General features: G+C 47.2%; 1 protein-coding gene across 6 annotated transcripts in view; it reads right to left on the bottom strand.

Annotated features, from left to right (window-relative positions):
- LOC139277834 (cadherin-7-like) overlaps positions 1 to 20,797 on the bottom strand; it is a 509,491-nt gene that overhangs the window by 44,079 nt on the left and 444,615 nt on the right. For all 6 annotated transcript variants that reach the window (XM_070896546.1, XM_070896548.1, XM_070896549.1 and 3 more), the window contains one exon: positions 2,349 to 2,536. In XM_070896546.1, coding sequence (XP_070752647.1) covers positions 2,349 to 2,536 — 188 coding nt within the window. The remainder of the gene's footprint in view (positions 1 to 2,348; positions 2,537 to 20,797) is intronic.

Raw genomic sequence — 20,797 nt, forward strand, 5'->3', positions numbered from 1 at the left:
AACATAGAAAATACGTGCAGGAGTAGGCCATTCGGCCCTTCGAGTCAGCACCACCATTCAATATGATCATGGCAGATCATACAACTTCAGTACCCCATTCCTGCTTTCTCTCCATACCCCTTGATCCCTTTAGCTGTAAGGGCCACATCTAACTCCTTTTTGAATATATCTAACGAAATGGCCTCAACAACTTTCTGTGGTAGAGAATTCCACATGCTCACAACTCTCTGAGTGAAGAATTTTCTCCTCATCTCGGCCATAAGTGGCTTACCCCTTATCCTTAGATTGTGACCCCTGGTTCTGGACTGCCCTAACATCGGGAAAATTTTTCCTGCATCTAACCTGTCCAATCCCGTCAGAATTTTAGATGTTTCTATGAGATTCCCTTTCATTCTTCTAAATTCCAGTGAATATAAGCCTAGTCGATCCAGTTTTTCTTCATATGTTAGTCCCGTCATCCCGGGAATCAGTCTGGTGAACCTTTGCTGCACTCCCTCAATAGCAAGAACGTCCTTCCTCAGATTAGGAGACCAAAACTGAACACAACATTCCAGGTGTGGCCTCACCAAGGCCCTGTACAACTGCAACAAGACCTCCTTGCTCCTATACTCAAATCCCCTAGCTATGAAGGCCAACATGCCATTTGCCTTCTTCACCGCCTGCTGTACGTGCATGCCAACTTTCAATGACATGTACCATGACACCCAGGTCTTGTTGCACCTCCCCTTTGCGTCATCTGACACCATTCAGATAATATTCTGCCTCCCTGTTTTTGTAACCAAAGTGGATAATCTCACATTTATCCACATTATACTGCATCTGCCATGCATTTGCCCACTCACCTAATCTGTCCAAGTCACGCTGCAGCCTCTTAGCATCCTCCTCACAGCTCACACCGCCACCCAGTTTAGTGTCATCTGCAAACTTGGAGATATTACATTCAATTCCTTCGTCCAACTCATTAATGTATATTGTAAATAGCTGGGGTCCCAGCACTGAGCCCTGCGGCACTGCCTGCCATTCTGAAAAGGACCCATTTATCCCGACTCTCTGCTTCTTGACTGCCAACCAGTTCTCGATCCATGTCAATACATTATCCCCAATACCATATGCTTCAATTTTGCACACCAATCTCTTGTGTGGGGCCTTGTCAAAAGCCTTTTGAAAGTTCAAATACACCACATCCGCTGGTTCTCCCTTGTCCACTCGACTAGTTACATCCTCAAAAAATTCTAGAAGATTTGTCAAACATGATTTCCTTTTCATAAATCCATGCTGACTTGGACCGATCCTGCCACTGCTTTCCAAATGCGCTGCTATTTCATCCTTAATGATTGATTCCAACATTTTCCCCACTACTGATGTCAGGCTAACCTTCCTCTCCTTCCTTTTCAAAAATATATAATGCATCAAAAACATATAAATCACTGAGGGGAATTCCCCACTTATCCAAACTATACTTGGCCAGGATTAGTTTTTATTTTGTTCCATATTTAATTTTATCTTTATTGAAGTGTTTGAGTGAGCTGTAGCCTTTTGACATGAACTCAAGCTCACTGTTCAATGCTTCAGCTAATAGGCCACTCTGTTTCCTGTGGTTTTAGAGTTGGTTATGAATATACACCTTTTATACCACAGATTATGACATCAACGTGACCAAAGATAAGAACATAAGAAATAGGAGCAGGAGTAGGCCATTCGGCCCCTCGATCCTGCTCCATCATTCAATAAGATCATGGGCTGATCTTCGCCCTCAACTCTAGAATGGATAGGAAGGTAGAAGCAGAATCCCTCACCACATTTAAAAAGTATTTGGATGTGCACTTGAAGTGCCGTAACCTATAGGGCTACGAACCAAGAGCTGGAAAGTGGGATTAGGCTGGATAGCTCTTTGTCGGCCGGCATGGACACAATGGGCCAAAATGGCCTCCTTCTGTGCTGTAAATTTCTATGATTCCATGATCCACTTTCCGCCCAATCTCCGTATCCCTTGGTTCCCTTAGTATCCAAAAATCTATCAATCTCTGTCTTGAATATACTCAACGACTGAGTCTCCACAGCCCTCTGGGGTAGAGAACTCCAAAGATTCACCACCCTCTGAGTGAAGAAATGTCTCCTCATCTCAGTCCTAAATGGCTGACCCCTTATTCTGAGACCATGCTCCCTGGTTCTAGACTCCCCAGCCAGGGCAAACAGCCTCCCAGCATTTACTCTGTTAGGCCCCTTAAGAATTTAACATGTTTCATGTACAAATTTTATACACATTTATTTAAAGAAGAAGAACGAAGTTGAATTTCTGAAAATCTTAAGAGAAAAAAAAATCTCGGAGTAAGCCTGTTGAACCAAACCTTCTTCAATATGATGACCCCTTCCTGAGTCTCGCTATCTGTAAATATGCCGAATGAATCCGAGCCGTCGCCAGCTTCGACTGTGTAGTTCATTTCTGCATTTTCTCCAATATCTACGTCCGTTGCCATTACCCTCCCGACAGTAGAGTCAATGCTGGCCGATTCTGGCATGGCAAGGTGATACAGCTCTGCAAAGGAGGGGAGGCGATTAAGCAAAGTCTGACTCCATCAGCCTCAGAGATCCATATTCAGCAGAGCACGCCACTCGGAATGTATTATGTATCAAACAAACACAAGCAAATTAAATTTAATTAGGTTCTTAGCATGCACTAATTAGGCAATAAGGAGATAGTAGGTAAATTGGAGCTTGAGAATCGTGTTAGGGCACTAATGATAGCCGGGGAGCACGGCAAAGCAAACAGCTCTCGGCACAACTATAAACCCAGGATCGCTCTCCATTTGACAATAACAGGGTAGAGTCTCCACTCTGGGCTCGACTGGGAAATAGTGCCCAAAATGCACTCGACATTGCGCTGGTTAGGTTACAGTTCAGGTTTCCGGTAAAATTCATTTGCAAATCACAAACTTAAAATCTTTCATGAACCACCATGATCGGGCATTTGGAAAAGCATGATTCAATAAAGCAGAGTCAGCATGGTTTTATGAAAGGGAAAGCATGTTTGATACATTTGCTAGAGTTCTTTGTGGCTTTTTGTGGTATATATCAACGATTTAGATTTGAATATAGGGAGTATGATTAAGAAGTTTGCAGATGACACTAAAATTGGCTGCGTGGTTGATAATGAAGAGGAAAGTCATGGGCTGCAGGAGGATATCAAGCTACTGGTCAGGTGGGCAGAGCAGTGGCAAATGGAATTTAATTCAGAGAAGTGTGAGGTGATGCACTTTGGGAGGGCTAACAAGGAAAGGGTAAACACATTAAGCAGTAGGCCACTTAATAGTGTAGATGAACAAAAGGACTTTGGAGTGCTTGTCCACAGATCCCTGAAAGTAGCAGGCCAGGTGGATAAGGTGGTTAAGAAGGCATACGGATGATTGCCTTTATTGGCTGAGACATAGAATATAAGAGCAGGGAGGTTATGCTTAAATTGTATAATACTTTGGTTAGGCCATAGCTGGAGTACTGCGTGCAGTTCTGGTGGCCGTATTATAGGAAGGACGTGATTGCACAAGAGAGGGTGCAGAGGAGATTTACTAGGATGCTGCCTGGAATGGAGAATCTTAGTTATGAGGACAGATTGGATAGGCTGGGTTTGTTCTCATTGGAACAGAGGAGGTTGAGAGGAGACCTCATTGAGGTGTATAAAATATTGAGAGGCCTGGACATAGTGGATAGTAAGGGCCTATTTCCATTGGTGGAGTGGTCTATTATGAGGAGGCATAGTTTTAAGGTGGTTGGTGGAAGGTTTAGAGGGGATTTGAGGGGGTGCTGCTTAACGCAGAGGGATGTGGGAATCTGGAACTCGCTGCTTGGAAGAGTGGTGGATGCAGACACCCTCACCACTTTTAAGAAATGGTTGGATGGGCTCTTAAAGTGCAGCAGCCTGCAGAGTTACGGACCTAGAGCTGGTAAGTGGGATTAGACTGGATGACCTTTTGTTCAACGGCGCAGATATAATGGTAAGTACTGCCGGGAATAGAATAGGGCCAAGGTGATCTCCTGGACTACTTTTGATTGCCTGGATGGATCGGAGAGGAATTTTCCCAGATTTTTTCTCCCTAAATTGGCCTGGGTTTTTATCTGGTTTTTGCCTCTCCCAGGAGATCACATGGCTCTGCTTGGGTTGGAGTGTAGAATATTTCAGTATAAGGGGTGTCGCAGTGGTGTGAGGTGGACTGGTTTGGCTGCGTGCTCTTTGCCTTTCTGTCATTATAACCTTGAGGGCTGCTGACCAAGGGCCATGTGGCACTTTGTCGGCTGGCGTAGACATAATGGGTCGAAATGGGCTCCTTCTACACTGTAAATTTCTATGTTTCTATGTAACGAGTAGGGTGGATAAGGGGGAACCAGTGGATGTAGAGTATTTGGATTTCCAGAAGGCATTCGATAAGGTGCCACATAAGAGGTTACTGCACGAGATAAAAGCTCACGGGGTTGGGGGTAATATATTAGCCTGGATAGAGGATTGCCGAACTAACAGAAAACAAAGAGTCGGGATAAAGGGGTCATTTTCCGATTGGCAAACAGTAACTAGTGGGGTGCCGCAGGGATTGATGCTGCGTCCTCAACTATTTACAATCTATATTCATGATTTGGATGAAGGGACCGAGTGTAATGAAGCCAAATTTTCTGATGATACAAAGAAGGCTGGGAAAGCAAATTGTGAGGAGGACACAAAAAATCTGCAAAGGGATGTAGACAGGCTAAGTGAGTGGGCAAAGATTTGGCAGATGGAGTGTAATGTGGGAAAATGTGAGGTTATCCACTTTGGCATAAATAATAGAAAAGCAAATTGTAATTTAAATGGAGAAAAATTGCGAAGGGCTGCAATATAGAGAGACCTGGGGGCCCTTGTACATGAAACACAAAAAGTTAGTATGCAGGTACAGCAAGTAATCAGGAAGGCAAATGGAATGTTGGCCTTTATTGCTTCATGATGGAGTATAAAAGCAGAGAAGTTCTGCTACAACTGTACAGGTTATTGGTGAGGCCACACCTGGGGTACTGCGTACAGTTTTGGCCTCCGTATGTACTTGCAAGGATATACTTGCAATGGAGGCTGTGCAGAGAAGGTTCACGAGGTTGATTTCGGAGACGAGGGGGTTGACTTATGAGAATGGGTTGAGTAGGTTGGGCCTCCGCTCACTGGAGTTCAAAAGAATAAGAGGTGATCTTATCGAAACTTATAAGATAATGAGGGGGCTCGACAAGGTGGATGCAGAGAGGATATTTCCACTCATTGGGGAAACTAACATTCGGGGACATAGTCTTAGAATAAGGGGCTACCCATTTAAAACTGAGATGAGGAGAAATTTCTTCTTTCAGAGGGTTGTAAATCTGTAGAATTCTCTGCCCCAGAGAGCTGTGGAGGCTGGGTCATTGAATATATTTAAGGCGGGGATGGACAGATTTTTGAGCGATTAGGGAGTAAAGGGTATAGGGAGCAGGCAGGGAAGTGGAGCTGAGTCCATGATCAGATCAGCCATGATCTCATTGAATGGTGGAGCAGGCTCGAGGGACCGAATGGCCTATTCCTGCTCCTATTTCTTATGTTCTTAATGGAACTTGTTCATTTGGTTATATTTTTCTTTCCATTAAACAGTATTCCTGATGTGTTTAAGAGCGGTAACCTGGTGCAGTTTTATCAATACTGCCGAAAATGGGTTGATCACCAAAAATAAGCATTTTTAATAAGAATGTTCTCTTATTTTGGGAGGGGGGGCCGATCACGGGGCCCCTTTAACCAACTGCGTGCTCCATTCGTGATTCGCGCACCGGTCGGTGACCCGACTGCGATGGAGCACCAGAGCGCGGTACGGCTGCACAGCTCAAAGTGAACACTGGTGTCCAGTCCACCAGCATTGGGAGAACCCCTGATTTAAAATCACTGAAAACAAACGTGAAAAAACTGTGTGAGAAGTGTCGAATAGTTTCAATCGGGTGCGCACTACTCAGTTTTCTTAGTAAAATGAAAAAACTTTCACAAAGTAGTCCCTGCGCACCTCAGGAAGTGAGCGCTGTTTGACGAGACATCCCGAACCAGAGCAACCGGAGGAATGTCACATTGTCGCCCTGGGGGTGGAGGGGGGGGGGGGGGGCGTGGCCATCTTTGTGGGTGGGGCCTGATCCAGACAAATTGAATCTTGAACCAGCGGAAAAGATGAGCACCATCATCATCATCATCATCATAGGCAGTCCCTCGGAATCGAGAAAGACTTGCTTCCACTCTAAACATTAGTCCTTAGGTGGCTGAACAGTCCAATACGAGAACCACAGTCCCTGTCACAGGTGGGGCAAATAGTCGTTGAGGGAAGGGATGGGTGGGACAGGTTTGCCGCACATTCTGATGATGAGCGTAAAAACACAAGCGTCAGTGGTCTGGGGCGTTATTCACGTTTAAAATTCCCTGATCTGTTGCGCCCGGATTACATAGAAACAAAGAAAATAGGTGCAGGAATAGGCCATTCGGCCCTTCGAGCCTGCACCACCATTCAATAAGATCATTGCTGATCATTCACCTCAGTACCCCTTTCCTGCTTTCTCTCCATACCCCTTGATCCCTTTAGCCGTAAGGGCCATATCCAATTCCCTCTTGAATATATCTAACGAACTGGCCTCAACAACTTTCTGCGGAAGAGAATTCCACAGAACCAACCAGGTAGCAGGCTATCTTAGACCTGGTACTGTGTAATGAGACAGGATTAATAAATGATCTCATAGTAAAGGATCCTCTAGGAATGAGTGACCATAACATGGTTGAATTTCAAATTCAGTTGGAGTGTGAGAAAGTTGGTTCTCAGACCAGTGTCCTAAGCTTAAATAAAGGAGACTACAAAGGTATGAAGGCAGAGTTGGCTAAAGTGGACTGGGAAAATAGATTAAAGTGTGGGACGGTTGATGAGCAGTGGCAGGCATTTAAGGAGATATTTCAGAACTCGGAACAAAAATATATCCCAATGAGAAGGAAAGACTGTAAGAGAAGGGATAACCACCCGTAGCTAACTGAGGAATAAGGGATGGTACCAAATTGAAAACAAGAGCATACAATGTGGCCAAGATTAGTGGGAGGCCTGAGGATTGGGAACATTTTAAAGCCAGCAAAGAACGGCTAAAAAAATAATAAAGAGAGGGAAGATAGATTATGAAAGTAAACAAGCACGAAATATAAAAACAGATAGTAAGAGTTTCTACAAGTACATAAAAAGAAAAAGAGTGGCTAAAGTAAATGTTGGTCCTCTAGAGGATGAGACTGGGGAATTAATAATGGGGAACAGGGAAATGGCAATGATATTGAACACATTTTTTGTATCGATCTTCATGGTTAAAGACACTACCGCTGACAGTCGTGTTTTTACGCTCATCATCAGGACGTGCGGAAAACCTGTCCCACCCACCCCTTACCCTCAACGACTATCTGCCCCACCTGTGACTGGGACTGTGGTTCTCGTATTGGACTGTACAGCCACCTAAGGACTAATGTTTAGGGTGGAAGCAAGTCTTCCTCGATTCCGAGGGACTGCCTATGATGATGATGATGATAATGATGGCGCTCATCTTTTTCGCCGGTTCAAGATTCTGGATCAGGCCCCGCCCACAAAACTGGCCACGCCCCCAGATGCGGTGATATTAACAGCGGAAACAAACAGAAACTTGAGAGCCTTATATTCAATTATTTGACGGCCCAGAAATTGCCATCGGAGGCTTGCTGCGGGCTGACAATTCCGACCGGAATTTTTTTTACGAAAGCACCATGTAGTGCTGGAGGAACATATACTTACGGTCTGAGGACTCCTATCGCTGCCCAGCGCGTGGGCTCACACATCCCAGGAACGTAAACGTAACCTGGGATCATGTGGGCCTGGATCAGCAATGAACATGGAATATTCTCATTGATAATAATGGGAGTTCCGGTTGTACGAGCTCCCATTACAATCAATGAGAATACCCCCAAAACACAGAAACACAACACAATAAATAAAAAAAAACACCTCACATATTTAAAATGAATGAAATTGAATGTTTTAGACAAAAAACATTTCTGAATTTGTTTTTAAATGTTTTAATAGGGGTAAAAATAAACTTACCTTAATGGACAGGGTTTGTAAAATAAAAATGACTGACAAAATTTAATTTTTCTATCTTTAAAAACACTTACGGCAGGTAAAAGCAGACCCGATGCCAGCTTTTACCGGGCGTAAGAGTTTGAAGGACATTCGCTGGGCAACAGATGGGCAAACAGCCCAATCTCTCTCGCGCGGATGTCCTTCTCCTGGTGATGTGGGCGAGACATTTTGACAGATCGCAAGTGCCGGGTTCGGGCGCATGTGCCTCGCGCACCGAGAACCGTCACTTGTGGGGCCTCTTCGGCCACGTGCGCACATTGTACCCGCCCGGAGAGGCCGCAATTTACGGCCCAACATCTTTCTCCATGGCTTTCCTTAAATTCACCGACCTCCGATGCAAAAAGCCCAGCCAATCGTTGCGAGGCTGAGCGGAAGCGGTCTGCTTTTCTGGTGCGCCCGCTCCTCCCCCTTCCACATCTTGGGAGTACTGAGTGATGCTGGAGACGTCAATGCCGCAGGTTGCCCTCGGGCCTTGCAGTACTTCGACAAGTCCCAATTCTTCATGTGTGAAGCCTGGACCGGGAGTGTTGACAGCCTATTTGATCACCCGGGCCATTACAGATGAGCCAATGCTTTGCTCATCTAACACCCAAGCACATACGCTTTCCAGCAACAACATCAAGTCGAAACATAAGCATTGCTTACCCATCCCACTCACTGCTCCAGCCAGCCGAGGCCAATTGCTGAGCTCCCGCAGTCATTACCGTCAACTTTTTATGGTACTCGATCAATCGGACGCTCTTTTAAGATCTTCTGTAATTTGCTTATATGATTAGTTCCAGTCAGATGGAGATATAATGCAGCAGTTTGCTTTACTCTGCTGTGACCAAGGGTCTGTGTGTCAGCAATGGTGGATATTTGATGTGATTGCTCACAAATGCACCAAATCCGACCAGTGTTTCCTCAAGCTGCTCAGCGGGGCACTTTAAACAGATAATAAATCTGTGAAATGAATACACTTGCCACAGAGGGAGTGCAGCGAAGGTTCACCAGACTGATTCCTGGGAGGGCAGAACTGTCGTATGAGGAGAGATTGGGTCGACTGGGCCTGTATTCACTAGAGTTTAGAAGAATAAGAGGGGATCTCATTGAAACGTATAAAATTCTGACGGGGTTGGATAGACTGGATGCGGGGAGGATGTTTCCCCTGGCTGGGAAGTCTAGAACAAGGGGTCACAGTCTCAGGATACGGGGTAGGAAATTTAGGACTGAGATGAGGAGAAATTTTTTCACTCAGAGGGTGGTGAACCTGTGGAATTCTCTACCACAAAAAGCTGTGGAGGCCAAGTCACTGAATATATTTAAGAGGGAGATAGATAGATTTTTAGAAACAAAAGGCATCAAGGGAGAAAAGCAGGAATATGGTGTTGAGATAGAGGATCAGCCATGATCATATTGCATGGCGGTGCAGATTCGAAGGGCCGAATGGCCGACGACTGCTCCTATTTTCTATGTTTGTACAAGCAGAAATGCGATGTGGATAATTGTGAGGGATTTTGTTCGAGTACGTAGGGAGAAACGGTTTCCACTGGTGGGAGTGTCGGTGAGGAACAGAGGACACCGATTTCAGATAAGTGGCAACAGAAGTGAGGGGGAAACAAAACCTTTTTACGCAGCGAGTTGTTACGATCTGGAATGCGCTGCCTGAAAGGGCAGTGGAAGCAGATTCAATAGTAACTTTCAAAAGGGAATGGGATAATTACTTGAAGCGGCAATACTTTGCAGGGCTGTGGGACCCAATGGACAGCATGTACAAAGGTGATATTGATGCTCTGGAAAGGATGCAGAAGAGGACCACTGGACTAATTCCAAGTCTAAAATATCTTATTTATCAAGATAGGTTAAAATAGTTGGGACTCATAACCATAGGGCAGCGTAGACTTCGGGGGGATGTGATTGAGTTTTATAAGATAATGAAGGGAACAGACAGTGTTCTAGCTGACAAACAAGAGCCCAAGTTTTATTTAGTTTGGAGTATCTTAGAAATCGCAATTCTCAGCATTTAGTTTGCTCCAGTTCTCGTGAGTTAGTTTAGTTTCGTTTTAGTTCCGTTTTTTTTTCAAAAGGGGGTGTGTCCAGCCACTTCAGCCTGTTTTGCAAGTTTAGGTAGCGAAAATTTGCTCCAAACTAACTTAGAATGGAGCAAGTGTCCACTTTTGTAAGTTCTGAAAAACCTTATCTAGAGTTAAGTTCAGTGCAGGCACAGCCAGAGACAGGGGGGTGGGAAGCATTAAACACAAAGGGCTAAAGCATTAAACACATCACTTAAAATGGGCTAATACCTCTTGCGATGATATTTTGCCTTATATCTGCTGATTGAGGACAGTTGTTTCTCTTTTTATAAATAAGCAAGTGTAGGCTCCCGGCTGAGGCAGACACATCAACAGGCGGGGGGGAGGGAAGGGAAGTTAGAGGATTTTCCAAAGCACTAAACACCTTCACAACAACATTAAAGAAGCACAAGTACATTTAAATTACCAAGCACGAAACAAAGCACAAAAAGTAATAAGCAATTAATTAACAAATAAAAAATAGAAGGAACCCTGCACCTAAAGCACCAAGACCAAAGTAATAAGCAACCAATCAATAGCAAATAAAAAATAGAAGTCCTCCCTTTATGTGAAGGAAAGGTGTTTCTGTCAGCCTCTCTCTGTGTTTCTGTCCATGTCTCTCTCTCTCTGTCTCTGTCAGTGTCTCTGTCAGTGTCTCGCTCTCTCTGTCAGTGTCTCTGTCAGTGTCTCTCTCTCTCTCTGTCAGTGTCTCTCTCTGTGTCTCTGTCAGTGTCTGTCAGTGTCTCTCTCTCTCTGTCAGTGTCTCTGTCAGTGTCTCTGTCAGTGTCTCTCTCTCTCTGTCAGTGTCTCTCTCCCTGTGTCTCTGTCAGTGTCTCTGTCAGTGTCTCGCTCTCTCTGTCAGTGTCTCTCTCCCTGTGTCTCTGTCAGTGTCCCTCTCTCTCTGTCAGTGTCTCTCTCTGTGTCTCTCTCTGTGTCTCTGTCAGTGTCTCTGTCAGTATCTCTCTCTGTCAGTGTCTCTCTCTCTGTCTCTATCTCTGTCAGTGTCTCTCTCCCTGTGTCTCTGTCAGTGTCTCTGTCAGTGTCCCTCTCTCTGACAGTGTCTCTGTCAGTGTCCCTCTCTCTGTCAGTGTCTCTGTCAGTGTCTCTCTCTCTCTGTCAGTGTCCCTCTCTCTCCCTGTGTCTCTGTCAGTGTCTCTGTCAGTGTCCCTCTCTCTCTGTCAGTGTCTCTCTCTCTGTCTCTATCTCTGTCAGTGTCTCTCTCTCTCTGTCAGTGTCTCTCTCTCTCTCTGTCTCTGTCAGTGTCTCTGTCAGTGTCTCTCTCTGTCAGTGTCTCTCTCTCTGTGTCTCTGTCAGTGTCTCTGTCAGTGTCTCTCTCTCTGTCTCTATCTCTGTCAGTGTCTCTCTCTCTCTGTCTCTGTCAGTGTCTCTCTCTCTCTGTCAGTGTCTCTCTCTCTGTCTCTATCTCTGTCAGTGTCTCTCTCTCTCTGTCTCTGTCAATGTCTCTGTCAGTGTCTCTCTCTCTCTCTGTCAGTGTGTCTCTCTCTCTGTCTCTGTCAGTGTCTGTCAGTGTCTCTCTCTCTCTGTCAGTGTCTCTGTCAGTGTCTCTGTCAGTGTCTCTCTCTCTCTGTCAGTGTCTCTCTCCCTGTGTCTCTGTCAGTGTCTCTGTCAGTGTCTCGCTCTCTCTGTCAGTGTCTCTCTCCCTGTGTCTCTGTCAGTGTCCCTCTCTCTCTGTCAGTGTCTCTCTCTGTGTCTCTCTCTGTGTCTCTGTCAGTGTCTCTGTCAGTATCTCTCTCTGTCAGTGTCTCTCTCTCTGTCTCTATCTCTGTCAGTGTCTCTCTCCCTGTGTCTCTGTCAGTGTCTCTGTCAGTGTCCCTCTCTCTGACAGTGTCTCTGTCAGTGTCCCTCTCTCTGTCAGTGTCTCTGTCAGTGTCTCTCTCTCTCTGTCAGTGTCCCTCTCTCTCCCTGTGTCTCTGTCAGTGTCTCTGTCAGTGTCCCTCTCTCTCTGTCAGTGTCTCTCTCTCTGTCTCTATCTCTGTCAGTGTCTCTCTCTCTCTGTCAGTGTCTCTCTCTCTCTCTGTCTCTGTCAGTGTCTCTGTCAGTGTCTCTCTCTGTCAGTGTCTCTCTCTCTGTGTCTCTGTCAGTGTCTCTGTCAGTGTCTCTCTCTCTGTCTCTATCTCTGTCAGTGTCTCTCTCTCTCTGTCTCTGTCAGTGTCTCTCTCTCTCTGTCAGTGTCTCTCTCTCTGTCTCTATCTCTGTCAGTGTCTCTCTCTCTCTGTCTCTGTCAATGTCTCTGTCAGTGTCTCTCTCTCTCTCTGTCAGTGTGTCTCTCTCTCTGTCTCTGTCAGTGTCTCTCTGTGTTTCTGACAGTGAGGGCTGGGGGGGGAGGGGTGAAGGGGAGGGAGATGGAGGAGGGAGGGGGTGGAGGGGGGAGGGAGGGGGAGGGGAGGAGGGGCTGAATGCGGCGGGGGAGGAGGGATGAATGGAGGCTGAATGCGGGGTTGGGGGTGAGGTTACGTTTCACTGATCCAGTACTTTGTTTTTAAAAAAAGTCTCAGTTTTTCAGGTTTAATGAAAGGCATATGTGCCCTGGTCCTTGATGTTAATTCACTGAGGTCACAGAACCACATGGCCGTAATGCAGTCAAATAACATTACAGTACCACAATTATACATGAATTAGCCGTTACGTAACTTTCTCACATCACCTATAGGTGCCAAATCAATCGATTATTGTGACTCACCCATGTATTTTAACACAAATGATTAATTACCAGCTCTTTTTTTTCTACCTGCTATTACATTGCTTTTCCAAATCTATTTGTTTCATTCGTCCACCAACTTGTTTTCCATTGATTTACTTATTTTATGTTAGCCCATCCCATGGAGGGGGGGAGGAGGGGCTGAATGGGAGGGAGTGGGGGGGAGGCTGAACGGAAGCTGAACGGCGGGGGGGGGGCGCGTGAAGAGGCTGGGTTGGGCTGGCTGGGCTGGGCAAAGTATCGGGAGCCCGATTCTACTGCGCATGCGTGATCATGGCAATCCCGATCCTACTGCGCACGTCCAGCGTCCCGGCACTGTTTCCAGTGCAGTACGCCTGCTCCGCCCACAGCCCCAGTCACCACGGCATACCAGCAGCTAGAATGCCGGGGACAGCAGCCAAAATCGGTCCGAGGATTTTTGCCGCACTTCCATGCGTGGAAAACTGGCGCACCTCTGGCAAGTACGCCAGAAATCTCTAGTGGCCAAAATTGAGCCTTTAGAAACATAGAAAATAGGTGCAGGAGTAGGCCATTTAGCCCTTTGAGCCTGCACCACCATTCAATATGATCATGGCTGATCATGCAACTTCAGTACCCCATTCCTGCTTTCTCTCCAGACCCCTCAATCCCTTAAGCCGTAAGGGTCAATTCTAACTTCCTTTTGAATATATCTAACGAACTGGCCTCAACAACTTTCTGTGGTAGAGCATTCCACAGGTTCACAATTCTATGAGTGAAGAAGTTTCTCCTCATCTCGGTCCTAAATGGCTTACCCCTTATCCTTAGACTGTGACCCCTGCTTCTGGACTTCCCCAACATCGGGAACATTCTTCCTGCATCTAACCTGTCCAATCCTGTCAGAATTGTATATGTTTCTTTGAGATCCCCTCTCATTCTTCTAAATTCCAGTGAATATAGGCCTAATCGATCCAGTCTTTCTTCATATGTCAGTCCTGCCATCCCAGGAATCAGTCTGATGAACGTGCACTGCACTCCCTCAATAGCAAGAATGTCCTTCCTCAGATTAGGAGACCAAAACTGAACACAATATTCCAGGTGAGGCCGCACCAAGGCCCTGTACAACTGCAGTAAGACCTCTCTGCTCCTATACTCAATTTCTCTCGCGATGAAGGCCAACATGCCATTTGCCTTCTTCACCGCCTGCTGTACCTGCATGCCAACTTTCAATGACTGATGTACCATGACACCCAGGTCTCTTTGCACCTCCCTTTTCCTAATCTGTCACCATTCAGATAATATTCTGCCTCCCTGTTTTTGCCACCAAAGTGGATAACCTCACATTTATCTACATTATACTGCAGCTGCCATGCATTTGCGCACTCACCTAACCTGTCCAAGTCACCCTGCAACCTCTTAGCATCCTCCTCACAGCTCACACTGCCACCCAGCTTAGTGGCATCTGCAAACTTGGAGATATTACATTCAATTTCTTAGTCTAAATCATTAATGTATATTGTAAATAACTGGGGTTCCAGCACTGAACCCATAAAAGCAGGGAAGTCTTGCTACATTTATATGGGGTAGAGATGAGGCCACACTTGGAATACTGTGTGCAGTTTTGGTTTCCATATTTACGAAAGGACATATTTGCTTTGGAGGCAGTTCAGAGAAGGTTTACTAGGTTGATTCCGGGGATGAGGGGGTTGACTTCTGAGGAAAGGTTGAGTAGGTTGGGCCTCTACTCATTGGAATTCAGAAGAATGAGAGGTGATCTTATTGAAACGTATAAGTTTATGAGGGGGCTTGACAAGATAGATGCAGAGAGGATATTTCCACTGATATGGGAGACTAGAACTAGGGGACATAATCTTAGAATAAGGGGCTGCCCATTTAAAACTGAGATGAGGAGGAATTTCTTCTCTCAGAACGTTGTAAATCTGTGGAATTCGCTGCCTCAGAGAGCTGTGGAAGCTGGGACATTGAATAAATTTAACAGAGATAGACAGTTTCTTAACTGATAAAGGATTAAGGGGTTATGGGGAACGTGCAGGGAAGTGGACCTGAGTCCATTATCGGATCAGCCATGATCGTATTAAATGGCGGAGCAGGCTTGAGGGGTCGAATGGCCTACTCCTGTCCTGTTCCTATTTCTTATTTTTTTATGTTTTATTTTATTTTAATTATGTAGGTTAGGCAGGACCAGGGATCACAAATTTCAGTTGTCCAGGGCTAGATCTAGGTTAGATGTCAGGAGGTGGTTCTTTTCTCAGAGAACAGTTGACCTCTGGAACAAGCTGCCCTCTCATGTGGTGAATGCAGACTCACTGAATTCCTTCAGGCAAAAGCTGGATTTGTTTCTGACTGCGGCGGAGATCACCTCTTACAGGGGCCAAGTTTCGGCCTGAGTTGCTCCTGTTTTTTTGGAGCAACTGGTTTAGAATGGAGTACCTTCGAAATTGCAATTCTTGGCATTTAGTTTGCTCCAGTTCTAGTCAGTTAGAACAGTTTCAGTTTGGAACAGATTTTTTTTTTCAAAATGGGGTGTGTCCGGCCACTTACGCCCACGTTGAAAGTATAGGCAGTAAAAACATACTCCAAACTAACTTAGAATTGAGTAAGTGTAGATTTTTTTACGCTCAGAAAACCTTACAAAATCAGGCGTAGGTTACAAATCAGGCATAGGGAACGAGGGGGGAGGGGGTTTAAAGGGAAGTTTACAAACATTAAACACTTCAGTTTTACAAATAAAGAGCCATCATCAATAATAAATCATAAATCAACCAATAAATCAATCAAAAAAAATTAATAAAAAATAAAAAAAATTAAAAAATCAATAAATAAAACATTTTTTGCAGCAAACGACTGCAGCACCGGGAGTCCACCAACAGTATGCTGGGACGGCCCCCCCAGTGTGTCTCTGTCAGTGTCTCTGTCTCTCTGTCTGTCAGTGTCTGTGTTTCTGACAGCAAGGGGAGAGGGGGGGGAGAGAAGGAGGGGAGCGGGGGGAGAAGGAGGCTGAACGGGCCGGGCACAAGACTTCGGGCTGGATTTACAGGTAGGGGGGGGGTCGGGTAGGAGCGGGAGTGGTGGTGAGGTCGGGTCGGGTCCAGTCTGGGGGGGGGTGGTGGCGGGGAGCGAGAGTCAAGTCGGGTCGGTGTCGGGAGGAAGCAGGAGCTGAGTGTGGGAGGCAGCCTTATCCACGCAGCCCCAGTGAGGCCATTCGGCCAGGGCTAGGGGCTGCATGCTTCGGGCCCCTCCCACACAGTTTTGGGCGCTTGGAGCTACTGCACATGGGCGCGCACTGTAGTGCGCATGGGCAGAGGTCCCGGCACTGTTTTCAGCGCAGGGACCTGGCTCTGCCGCGCCCAGCTCCAGAGGACCTGCAGGGAGCTGGAGAACAGGTGAGTTTTTTTTCGGCGCACTTTGTGGCATGAAAAATGGGCGTCCAGGTCCTGGCTATGCCATTCTAGGCGCGGCCCGAAACTTGGGCCCACAGAAGGTAGGTACTGGAGGTAATTTAATGGCCAGAGTGATCTCCTGGACTAGTTTCGATCGCCGAGATGGGTCGGAGAGGAATTTCACAGAATTTTTTTTACCCCAAATTGGAATGGGTTTTTTACCTGTTTTTTTTTGCCTCTCCCAGGAGATCGCATGGTTCCGGGCAGGGCGGAGTGAATATGTTGTGATATGCAAGGTATCGCAATTGTGTGGGACGGACTCGGTGAACCAGATGCTCTTTACCTGTCCGTCATTTTTCCGTATGTTTCGTTTGGTAAAGAGCTGGTACAGGCACAACAAGTCAAATGGCCTCCTTCTGTGCTGCAAAGTTCTATCGGGTCAAAGTTCGGTATCGGGTCGTTTGAGTGTGGTAACCGATGCAAGGCGGGACTTCGTGTTCCCGGCGCGGAAATCCTGACCCCCGCCATGGAATTGGGGTGACCTCCCCCGAGAGGAAGTGGACGCAATGCTGGACGTTCCACTTCCTCTCGGGGGCGGGAACAGGACGGTAAGAAAGTGAATTTTACACCGCTACACAGCCTCACCGTCTAGCGCTGACGCGAGCACATGGCCCTCCCCTTCCGATAATGGGGAGGGCACGCTGTGAGCTCTGCAGGGGGTGCGAGGGGGCATCCGCTAGGCCACCGGGGATGCGGGGTGCCGTGGCCACAGCCCGGCACAGAAGCGGAGTGTTGGTCCGCACCATCGCGGCACCGACTCCGCGAAATATACAATGGAAGGCCGGCAGGAAAAAATGGCCCCACCAACCTCGCCTTTTACCTTTCGCCCCGTGGGCGGAGTGCGGGCCGGTTCGCGACCCGTGAGGGCTGGTGCTGACATCGCCCCGCGGCAGCCTCACGGGGCGCTGCCTAATTTACGCTGTGGGGCGCAAATGGGTCGTTACGCACGACGACGATGTCATCATCGCCGGTGCAGCGGCCCAGGGCGCTACCGGTGGGAATAGGGCGCTGCCGGCTTGACACCTTCACTAACGTCCGTGCAATTTTACGGGAGCCTGTCGCGCACCCACCCCCCCAGTATAGAAGTCACTTGCTCCCAGGGGACGGTAATGGGAGGCACAAACCATGCGAATATCTCCTCCTATGAGTTAAGAGATTGGGGGAAGAAGGAGCAAAGGAAGGTTCAAGCTGGTGAAATATTAAACTTTGGCTCATTGAGAAGTTTTGGTTGACGGAGGGAAACATTTACAGGGCTATGGAGAAATAGAATGGGTAGTGGGACTAATTGGATAGCTTCTACCAACAAGTTCATCATCACCATAGGTAGTCCCTCGGAAGCGAGGAAGGCTTATTTCCGCTCTAAAAATTAGTCCTTAGATTGCTGAACGTCCTCCTTGTGTGCTGTATGATTCTATGATCCTACCATTTTTGGGCATCTTACTGATAAGTGCAGTTGTAAGAGAGTTGGGAGAGAGTTTTTTTCCAGGGCCGGAAATTGAAGGAAGGAGGGCTGGGGGTGGCGGGGCATGGGGAAAGAGGGATTTGGGGTGGAAAGCGATATGAGGAAGTGGTCAGAGATGGCCTTATCTGCGATGACATGATGGGAGTAGCGAGGCCACGAGAGATAGCAAGGTCGAAGGGATAGCTGTGAATATGGGTTGCGGAGCTTACATAGAGGGAGAGATTAAGGGAGGATAGAATGGCCCTGATGGAAACTTGTTTGAAGGGCAATGACACCTTACTCTTAAATGAAGCCTCTCCACCAGGCTATACCTTCCACAACTTGCCCCGCCCAGACCGCCGTGTTGGTCTCATCACTAAGTCACACCTAGATCTGTCCCTCTACTCCTGTGGCACTTTCTCCTCCTTTGAGCATCTCGCCTTATTCCACCCCTCTCACCTCTCATTTAACATTCTCCTTCCCCACTGGCCACCCAAGTATGATAACATTTTTATTAACGTGATCTCTTCCTGGTTTCCTCCCTTAGTCTCCGCACCAAATGACTTTGCATCCTTGGTGATTTCAACCTCCATTTCAATTCATTATGTTCTCTTTCCTCTGAGTTCACCAGCCTCTTATCCTCCCTTAATCACTCCCTCATTGTGAACTCCCCAACCCATATTCACCGCCACCCCTCGACCTTGCCATGTCTCATGGCCTCACGACTCTCATCGTGTCGATCACAGATAAGACCATCTCTGACTACTTCCTCGCATCGCTCTCTACCCACATTCCACTTCCCCCAGCAATCCTATTTCCTTCAGTGTCCACCCCTGAAAAAAACTCCCCCAACTCTCTATCAACTGTACTTACGAAATCTCAAATTCCCAGCCTTAGACCCTCCATTCACCACGACATGTCTGCAGCTACCGATCTGCTCAACCACACCCTCACCACCACTAGTCCCTATTAAAACCATTACACTCTCTCACCCTGGCCCTTCCCCCCTGGTACGGCCATCATATTCCCACCCTCAAGTCCATGGTGGACAACTGGTCTAGCCATTCACCGCCAGATCTGGCCGGGCCACATAAAGCATTATCGGGCCCTGCTCTCGTCTGCTAAAATTGCTCACTATTCCAGAATCATTCTGGAATGCAAAGATAAACCCCCGTTTCTATTCTCCACTGCTAACTCTCCTTCTATTCTCCTCTCTTCTGACAACAAATGTGAGGAGCTTGTGGATTTCTTTGTCTCTAAGATTAAGACCATCCATTCAGCTGCATCTGCCTCTTCCCTTCCTTCCCCTAGCCACTGGGCCAAACTTCCTCTATGGTCCCACCTCACACCCCTCTGCGCTAGCCCTGATCTCACATCTTTCTCCAGTTTCTCTCCGATCTCCCCTCATGAACTCTCCGAGCTCATCTTGTCCATGAGACCCCCTTCCCGCTCCCTCGACCCTATTCCCACCAAACTGCTGACCACCTAACATCCTTTTCTGGCTCCCATGCTAGCTGACACTGTTAACTTTTCTCTCTCCTCAGATACTGACTCCTTCTCCCTCAAATCTGCCGTCATCACCCCTCTCCTCAAAAAAACAACTCTCGACCCCTCCGTCCTGGCAAACAAATGCCCCATTTCCAACCTTCCTTTCCTTCCAAAGTCCTTGAATGTGTTGTTGGCCTCCCAAATCCGTGCCCATCTTTCCCAGAACTCCATGTTTGAATCTCTCCAATCAGGTTTCCGTCTCTTCCACAGTACTGAAATGGCTCTCATCAAAATCACAAATGACATCCTTTATGACTGTGATAAAGGCAAATTATCCGTCCTCGTCCTCCTCGACTTGTCTTCAACCTTTGACACGGTTGACCACTCTATCCTTCTTCAACGCCTCTCCGCCATCGTCCGGCTGGGTGGGACTGCACTCGCCTGGTTCCATTCTTATCCATCTAATCATAGCCAGAGAATCACCTGCAATGGTTTCTCTTCCCATTCTCTCATTGTTACCTCTGGTGTCCCCCAAGGATCTATCCTTTGTCCCCTCCTATTTCTCATCTACATGCTGTCCCTTGGCGACATCATCTGAAAACAAAGCGTCAGTTTCCACATATACTCTGATGACACCCAGCTCTACCTCACCACCACTTCTCTCAACCCCCGCAAACGGTCTCTAAATTGTCAGACTGCTTGTCCGACATCCAGTTCTGGATGAGCAGAAATTTTCTCCAGTTAAATATTGGGAAGACTGGAGCCATTGTTTTTGGTCCCTGCCACAAACTCCGTTCCCCAGCCAGTGACTCCATCCCTCTCCCCAATTTCTATCTGAGGCTGAACTAGACTGTTCGCAAACTTGGAGTCATATTTGACAATGAAATAACCACACATCCATGGCAAAATTAAGACCGCCTATTTCCACCTCTGTAACATCGCCCGTCTCTGCCCTTACCTCAGCTCATCCGCTGCTGAAACCCTCATCCATGCCTTTATTACCTCTAGACTTGACTACTCTAATGCACTCCTGGCTGGCCTCCCACATTCTACCCTACGTAAACTAGAGGTGATCTAAAACTCGGCTGCCCGTGTCCTAACTCACACCAGGTCCCGCTCACCCATCACTCCTGTGCTCGCTGACCTACATCGGCTCCCGGTTAAGCAATGCCTCCATTTCAAAATTCTCATCCTTGTTTTCAAATCCCTCCATAGCCTCGCCCCTCCCTATCTCTGTAATCTCCTCCAGACCGCCCCCCCGCCTCCCACGCGCACCCCCCCCGCCCCCCGAGAGGGATCCTCTAATTCTGCCCTCTTGAGCATTCCTGAATATAATCGTTCAACCATTGGCGGCCATGCCTTCTTTTACCTAAGCTCTGGAACACCCTCCCGAAACATAGAAAATAGGTGCAGGAGTAGGCCATTCGGCCCTTCGAGCCTACGCCACCGTTCAATATGATCATGGCTGATCATGCAACTTCAGAACCCCATTCCTGCTTTCTCTCCATACCCCCTGATCCCTTTAG

The sequence above is a fragment of the Pristiophorus japonicus genome, chromosome 1 (genome assembly GCF_044704955.1).
Source record: "Pristiophorus japonicus isolate sPriJap1 chromosome 1, sPriJap1.hap1, whole genome shotgun sequence".
NCBI lineage: Eukaryota > Metazoa > Chordata > Chondrichthyes > Pristiophoridae > Pristiophorus > Pristiophorus japonicus.